General features: G+C 36.0%; 1 protein-coding gene across 1 annotated transcript; it reads right to left on the bottom strand.

The window, feature by feature from the left end:
• Positions 1–1400: 1400 nt before the first annotated feature.
• LOC120090387 (protein OPI10 homolog) lies at positions 1401–2929 on the bottom strand. The gene is made up of 2 exons (XM_039048052.1): positions 2576–2929; positions 1401–2497 (listed from the first exon to the last, which is right to left on the bottom strand). Exons 1-2 carry the CDS (start codon positions 2676–2678, stop codon positions 2034–2036), a joined length of 567 nt encoding a protein of 188 aa, XP_038903980.1. The 5' UTR covers positions 2679–2929; the 3' UTR covers positions 1401–2033.
• Positions 2930–8976: the final 6047 nt, after the last annotated feature.

Here is an 8976-nt window from a genome sequence, read left to right as displayed (position 1 = left end):
CCTCTATAAAAAATTAAAAAAATTTACTATTTTGTGTAAATAGATTTTCTTATTTTTCTATTTTTAAAAATCTTCCTTTTTTGTTTTCAATTTTGACTCTAATTTCTATTTGATCTCTAGACTTTAAAATATTACACATTTAGTCTTTTAAATTTTGTATTTTATTTCAATTTTATCCCTGCTACAATTTTACTTTAGTGAATTTTACTTTAGTGATTTGAGTTTTATTTCAATTTGATCCTTGATTTCAAAATTCTACCTTTTTAACCTCAATTTTTCATTAAATATTCACTTTCAATCATTTACATCAATTTCTATTAATTAATCAAAAAATAATTAAGATGAAATTTTAAATTTGATTGTAACAGTAAAACTTAATTGATAATAATTCTTTTAATGATTTTAAATTTATTAATATAAATTAACTCTAAAAACAAAAACAAAAAATGAATATTTAGTAAAATATAAATCTTGAATCATAGAGACCAAATTAAAGCAAAACTCTAATGTCAAAAGTAAAATTGTAGCATTTTACAATCTAGAGCTAAACTAAAATCATACTCAAAATTTAAAGACTAAATGTATAACATTTTGAAATCAAATGACTAAATAGAAATCAGATCTATAATCTAGAGAGCCTAAGTGGAGGAAAAAAAAAAAAAGAAACTACAAGATAAAGGAGAAAAGAATAGAAATCTCTTACTCTAACACATGACAATCCTCATTCCCAAAAGGCTATTGCAACATCGAGACGGCACATCAATGTAACGTTTATCCCATAAATTTACCAAAAGGCCATGTTTCCGTCCCAAAATGCTCTAATAACCTTTCTTCAACTCCCATCAAATATTCGGTGTAGCATGTGGACCATTTAGTTTGTGAACATTTGCAAATTTTCTCATACATCAAAGTTCACAGGTTGTCCAAAAAGTCTTTGACAAACTTCTGTTGAGTTAATAAGGAAGTGCACAATGTCAAATTAGAAATAGATTCAAGTTGGATGAAGATCTTGTACAAAGAGAACTCCTACTTGAGCTATGAAGGGTTTGGTTGAGGATCAAATCATGGTTCACTTCATCCTACATTCTAATTTACTAGGAGAACTTAACACGCTACACAAAAGAGAAAAGAACGCTTAATGCAAAATTCCAAAAACACGAAACAATTTCAACTTGGAATCTTACCATTCGAGTGTTTCCCCTAATCCAAGCCAAGGCTTACGTTTTTGCTGCACTTTTACAGGGTATGCAATGAACCTGTTGTCAACCCAAAAGGGCCTGCCATGGTGAGCTCCACCAAGCCATCATGGAGTCAATTGCTGAAAACCCACGTACAAACCTACAATAATGTTAAAATCACAGTAGCCAAATAATGTAGAATGATAAACAGTCCATAGTCTGTTTTTTTGGGGTAAAGAGCCAAGCTGTCATTGAGAATAAATGAACAAGAACAAGGGGGAATACAAGAAGAACTCCCCAAAAAGAGGGTTCCAATTCCAATCAAGAAAAAAATATGTTCTTTACAAATGAAAACCCAGAGAAAAGTATGAATCTACCAAGGATCACAACTCCCCTAAGATTTTTCAAAATTTATGTTGTTTCTTTTCCCAAAACCTTCCAAAATAGCACAAAAACATATCCTCATCCGAAAAAGGGGAGGGAAAGGCAATCCTCAAGCATATCGATATCTCTACAGCTCCAAGGCCACGCCAGATTGAGAGATAGAGCCTCAATATTGAGATACAGTCTATTGTTTGAAACCAGTGAGCTTGGAAGGATTGAGAAAGTTCAGAGAGTAACAAACCACAAGCTGCTCTTTTCAGAAGCAATGGCGAAGCCCATGTTCTTTCATAACAAAGTGAGATACACTATCAGAAGAACAGAGATTCAGAGATTTGAAGGAAATTTCGACTTTCCCAATCCATAAAAAGAAACACAGAGAACCTAATTTCATTAACACGACTACTCTACAATACAGCGTCTCAAAACTCTTCCCCCCAACAAAAAAAGATGATGGGGGGATGAATTGGAGCCTTACAAAACGAAGCCTTTCAAGTACTCAGGATCACGCTTGGCTTTCTCCTGAAACTTCTTGAACCATCTGTCCAAGATATCCATCGGCACAACCAACTTTGAACCATCAACACCGCAGAAAGATTGCATGAAATTGAAGAGATTCTCACCAACTTTTAGAGCCAGACGCTCAATTCGCTTTTCCGCCGTGACATCAAGCGATGGCAGGGAAGCCAAATCCTGGACGGAGACTCCAATTTTAGCTGAGAGAGGAGCCGAATCAGGCGGCATGAGCTGCATCTGACCACCTGGCTCCGGCCATGGAAGAGATAGCACCGCGGAGGGCCTGGCTAGGGTTACAGCACCACAGAAGAGAAACTGAGATCCAGGGGATTGAATATAGACAGCCAGAGCTTTATCGGGCGGAAGAGTGAAATTATTCAATAAGAAAATGCACATTTCACGAATCTGATCGTAGGCTTCACCTGATAAGACGATTAGGAGATGGAATTAGGGTTTAGAACAAGAGAAGAGAAATGGGGAATAGGGTTTAGAGAACATACCGACGAATGTGTTCATGTCGAGAACCCAATGGAAAGTGTCGATTTGAGAGAAAGCTGAAATGTCCATCGGAAAGCTTCGATTGGGAAAGACGACTCCGAACATCTTCGATTTCTCCGATTGTGTGTGCGGTTCGAAAGATGAAACGATGAAGTTGCGATGAACGAAATGGACTGAAGGTTGAGGAAATGAGATGCTCCGATGAGGGTGGCCGGCTGGAGTGGAAAAAGCATACGATCAGTGAGTGCGGAGCATTCTAGTAAAATCTAGAAGGATTCAGAGCTTGAATCGATGACCTCCATGGAATCGGATGGAACTTACCGTGGACTTTTTCCTTTTTTTTTCCCCCTATTTTTGTTTATAAGTTACTACCTTGATTTATAAATTGTGGATGAATAAACTTGAGAAATTACTAATTGATATTATTAATTGTTGGAAACGGCTCCCTTGACGGATAGAAAAGGACAACAAATGAATTGTTCGAACGGCGGTCGTTGAAAACAAAACCGACAAAATAAACAACCGCTTTTACATTCATATGATGAACTACAAGGTTGTTTAGGATAGCGAGAGAAAACAACACACAAATTGAGGTGATCCGATCACAGGCGAGAAGGTGTCAAAGAAATCTATGTTTTCTCTTTGTTTGAAACCCTTAGCTACAAGTCTGGCTTTAAACTTATCAATTATTCCATCAGGTTTAAGTTCTCTTCCTCAAGATTCATTTGCATCCTATTGCTTTACAACTAGAAGTAGGTTTACCAATGTCAAGTCTCATTTGACTCAAAAGAGTCCATTTCATCATTTATAGCTTCTTGCCATAAATTGGCATCTACTAAGGACAAAGCATCTTTTAGGTTCTTAAGATCTTCTTCTACATTGAAGGCTTGGAAGTCATCCCCAAATTCCTTGACAGTACAAGTTCTCTTGCTTCTTCCAAGCTCTGGGTCTACTTCCTCATTTAGAGTTTGAATTATAATTAAATGTAGACTACTGGAACTCAAGCCTCCACTATTTCTTGATTTAAATAGAAAACCATCTCAAAACAATTAGCATCGTTAGATTCTCTAATCACTTAATTTGCTAGATCATAGAACCTATAGGCTTTACTATTTACTACATATCATGTAAAGACACATTCGTAGGCTTTACTAGTAAGTTTTTTTCTTTTAGGACCTGGTATTCTTACATAGGATAGACCCCCAAGTTCTGAAATATGAACAATTTGGTTTCTTATTTTTAAGGACTTCGTAGGAAGAAATTGTGTCTTTAGATTTTGGTATTCTATTAAGAACATAACACACAGTAAAGATAATTTCACCCCACCAATAAGAGACAGCTTCTGAATTAAGTAAAGTAGCAACTACTAGTTCATATAGAGTTCTATTTTTCTTTTAAGCTTTTCCATTCATTTCAGGAGAATAAGGTGTCATCTTTTCATAAATTATTCCATATGAGTTATAGAAATTGTTAAAAACATTTGAATTGTATTCAATTCCTCTATCACTACGAATTTTCTTAACTTTTTTGTTAAACTGGTTTTCTATTTCGGTCACAAATAATTTGAACACATCAAAAGCATCACTTTTATTTTTCAGTAAATATACAAAAGTGAAGTTAGAGCAATCATCAATAAAGGTGATAAAGTACCTTTTACTATTCCTAATCAAGACACCATCTAATTCCCATAAGTTTGAATGAGTTAAATCTAGTGTCTCAGATACCCTAAGTACAGATTTATGCGAAGTCCTAGTTATTTTAGCCTGACTACAATATTCGCATTTATCAAAGTCTTTCATGCATAACTTAGGAATCATTTTCAACCTTCTCATGTTATTAATTATCCATTTATTAAATGGACATAGCCTAGCATGTCAAATATTAAAATAACACAACATATAAACAGAAGACTTAGTTTTATTCATGTCAAGATTAAGTTCAAATATTCCATCAGTTGCATAACCCTTTCCCATGAAAACATTTTTCTTTGCAAGAGTATACAAGTCGGCCCCTATGGTCTGAGTAAAGCCAATCTTGTTAAGAAAATAGCCCGAGACCAGATTCTTCCTTATTTCTGGAGTGTGCAAAACTTCCTTAAGAGTGAAGGTCTTCCTAGAGGTAAACTTCAGTTCCACCCCGCCGACTCCAACAACTTTTGTTAAGTAGTGATCCCCTATTTTTATCCATAGTTTCAGAATAAGTTTTAAATAAACTAAGTTCATGACAGACATGGTACATAGTGCCAGTGTCTATCACCACCTCTCAGAGCCACCAATCACATTTACTTATGTGATCATGGCTACTAATGGCTATTCTACCAAGTTCGTTTGCTCAGTAGAATAGCACCTGTTCCTACAGTTCCTGGCCATATACCCAAATTTGTTGCAATTATAATAAAGAAATTGTACCTTTTCTCCTGAAGGGGTTTCTGCTTCTTTTGATTCTTTTGGTTGCTAGAGCCCCGATTCTTACTTTTCCTCTTAGTTCCCTTTGACTTTGGTTCAGGTTTTATCATAGCAAAGGCAGACCTTCCTAGTACGATGTTTACCTTTTTGCTCTGGTCCTTCTTGCAGGCTTCCTCCTCAATCCTTAGACGTGTTATCACTCTCTAAGGAGAATTCCTTGGTCTTATGCCTGAGTATTTTTAAAACCTTCAACAAGGGGGACAACTTGTCAATAATAATATCAACTTGAAATTGGTCATTACGAGGCATACCTTCACTTATTATCTCATCAACTATCTTCTACAGCTCATGGGATTGGGCCTCCACAGATTTATCATCCTTCATTTAGATCTTCAGGTAACGACTTACTGCATATTTCTTCTGAAGGATCTCATACCGAGAGTTCCATGAGCGTGTTTAGATCGCTCCGATTTCACAATGACCGAAATACAAATGATATACATTCAACATATCAGTTATGCACATAAATCTAATTATCGGCATGCTTAGAACATGATAAATAACAAGGAAAGGGTTTCATACCAATTGAAGACTCTCTTTGAACTTATGAATCCCAACGTAGCGGATCCCTCCAATAGATCTACCAACACCCGGCGGGAATGTCGACTGCAACAACACAATCAACACGAACACGAACGCTGCAGCGGGGACGACACTACCACTAATGAACCCCGAGTATTCTCGGAGTGAAAACACAAAAGGTGGGCTTTGGTGAATTTGGTAGAGGACAGAGGACAACGAGTCGTGTAGACGATAAGCAAGTGGGAGATAATACAGTGCTATCGTATAGCAGAAGTGCTTATCACATAGAGGAGCTACACGATTGTGAGGAAAAGTTGAACGATCGTTTAGGAAAAACGTATACAATCATTTAGATAAATCATGAGGTAGACGATCGTTTAGACGGAGAAGCTTCTATCGTATAGGCTCTTGGGCGATTGTTTCATGAATTCTTTTTGGGCGATCGAAATTAATGAATGCACGATGCAAAATGAAAACCTCTTTTCATTTTTAACCCATCGGTTACCATAACCAACGATGCCCACTACCCACGTCAGAACGTGTAAAAATGGATTAATTATCATATAATTAATCAATTAATTAATTAATTAATATAATCATATTATATATATATCCTATAGTTTGATATCACATATCTACTATAGTATTTTATCCTTTACTTGATATAAATCATATTTATATCTAATTTCCTCCAAAATAATGTATCTCATACATCTAGCCAATTATATCATATATAATTAACCAGTCCAATTATATCATATATAATTGAATTTTCTCTTGCCAATTTGAACATTTCAAATTAACCCAAACACTGTTCTCGACTTTATCCAAGCTACCCAGGGGACCTAATGGACCTGTGGCTCGAAGCTCTAATGGTACGTGAATAGCTGACTAAACTCTTTAGCCACAAGATCCACCATCCGTTAACTATCAGTGATTCTACTAAAGACTAACACACCTTCTCATGATCCGAGAGGTATTCACACATAGTTGGACTATGTTGTATTGTTCATTAGAGGGATTAGTGGTACTTAAAGAGTGAGATGTAACTACGAGGACAAAACGGTAAATTGATCCAACTGTACTTACGAGCATCTGTAAAGGGTTGTCGTACTCATGATTGGTTATACCCGATGGACACAAAAATATATTTGTGGTAAGAAGAGTTCAGTTATCGGTCTTTAGTGGAATGTCTGGCAATTAACTGATGGTGGATCTCGTGGCTAAAGAGTTTAGTCAGTTATTCATGTACCGTTGGAGCTTCGAGCCATAGGTCCATAAGGTCCCCTTGGTAGTTTGGATACAAGTTGAGAATCAGTTTTTGGGTCAGTTTGAAATGTTCAAATTGACAAGACGGAGTTCGATTATATATGATATAATTGAACTGTTAATTATATGAGATATGATTAACTAAATGTATGAGATACATTATTTTGAAGAAAATGGATATAAATATGATTTATATCAAGTAGAGGAGAAAATACTATGGTTGATATATGATATTAAACTATAGGTTATGAATATAATATGATTAAATTTATTAATTTGTTAATTGGACGGTTATGAGATAATTGGCCGGCGTTTTCTCCGAATTTGTGCTTGGTGGGAAGTTCAATTAAGTTCTAGTAACTGAAGAATAAAATGAAAATGGTTTTCATTTTATAAAAGACATGCTTAATCGCTCACGATGTGGTAAGCCTTCTATCGTTTAGTGTTTGAGAGCCTATACGATAGCACCCGCTTACTAAACGATCGCACACCCGCGCGCCCTTTATCTAAACGATCGTTTAATGTTTACTAAACGATCACTTAGCGCCTGAGCATAACTAAATGATTGTATAGACGATCGCCCAGCTTTTAATACACGATCGTGTACCTCGCACTAAACAATCAAGAACCCAACTATGCGATAGTCTTTCCATTCTCCCAGTTGCATGATCCTTTATACACTATAGCCTTTTCTCCTCCCCTCTACCAATTCCATCAAAGCCCACCCCTCTGGATTCTTACTCCGAGAATACTAAGGGCTTCGAGTGGTGGTGTCATCCTCGTTGCCTGTTGTTCATGCGAAGCTATTCGTGTAGACGACCGAGGTATAGGCAATTACTTACTGGACTAGTGAGAGCGAGAGGCGTTCGTTCACGTGAAAAAAAGTCTTCAACTGGTATGTTCTCTCGATCTCTTGTTTTTATCCTTTAGTATGCCATTAATTTAGCGTTATGAATGCATATCTGTATGTTTGAATGTATTTGTGGAAATTCTCTCACAATGAATTGGAAAGATTCGTTTCCGCTCATAGGTACTCTTGTATAAGAGTTCCTTCAATTAAAACAATAGGTTATAAATATAATATGATAAGTTAGTTATTATGTTTATTTATAATTAAACAATTATGAGACAATTGTGGTTGATTATTTTTCTCCATTAACTGTGAAAGTGGGAGGTTATTTTCAGTTTTGAATAACTGAAGGATAAAATGAAAAGTGTTTTCATTTTTTAAATAGATCGCTTCAAAGTGTGCATTACTAATCGTTTAGCTCACGAGAGACTACACGATAGCCTTCTAAACGAGATTCTAAACAATCGTGTAAAGCGCCTTTTACTAAACGATCGTGTAGACGATCTAGTATAATTTATTAAATGATCGCGTACCAAGCGAGATTTTCTAAACGATCGCATAAACGATCAAGAGTGTTTTTACTAAACGATCGTGTACCTAGCGAGATTTATTAAACGATCAAGCATACAAAGTCCATGCGATAGACAGTACATTCTCTCACTTGCTTGATCGTATAGTTCGATTGTTTCCTTCCTCCATCCCTCTACCAAATCCAACAGAGCTCATACCTCCTGGATTCTCACTCCGAGAATACCAAGGTTTCCGAGTGGTGGTGTCTAAAGGGTTGCTTGTTCATAGAAAAGATTGTTCGTGATCTAAGCAACAGTGAGAGATTGGCTAGACGATTGTAGCGATGAGATGTTGTTGTTCCAATTCTTCACGAGAGCAATAGATCTTTAGAAGAAACATTCTTTAAAGGTAAGTCATTCACTCCTTTTGTATTTAATTATGAAAGCATGTTGTAATTTGTTAGAAGATGCATAATTGTTCCGTATGTTTGTGAATGCCTTTAATTTTGTCACAATGGGCTTGGAAAGATCTTGCTTATGCTCATGGGTTCTCTTGAATAAGAGTTCATTCAATTGGTATTAGAGCCAAGTTCTGATATTCCAAATCCATTGATGTATAGAATTGCATTTACATTATTGGTGGGTTAGCATGTCTACATTCTATTTAAGTGTTATATGTGTTTGTGGATGTGGATTAATAGAGTTTCTGGGATGATTGCCTCTGGTTATTACATTCTTTTACATTTCAATGTTAATTGTAAGGGCCCCTGCGTTTTTGGGTATATTAA

This window comes from Benincasa hispida, chromosome 1, assembly GCF_009727055.1.
Source record: "Benincasa hispida cultivar B227 chromosome 1, ASM972705v1, whole genome shotgun sequence".
Classification (NCBI taxonomy): Eukaryota; Viridiplantae; Streptophyta; class Magnoliopsida; order Cucurbitales; family Cucurbitaceae; genus Benincasa; species Benincasa hispida.
The sequence above is the reverse complement of the archived record's forward strand: the minus strand, read 5'-3'. Positions and strand labels throughout refer to the sequence as shown.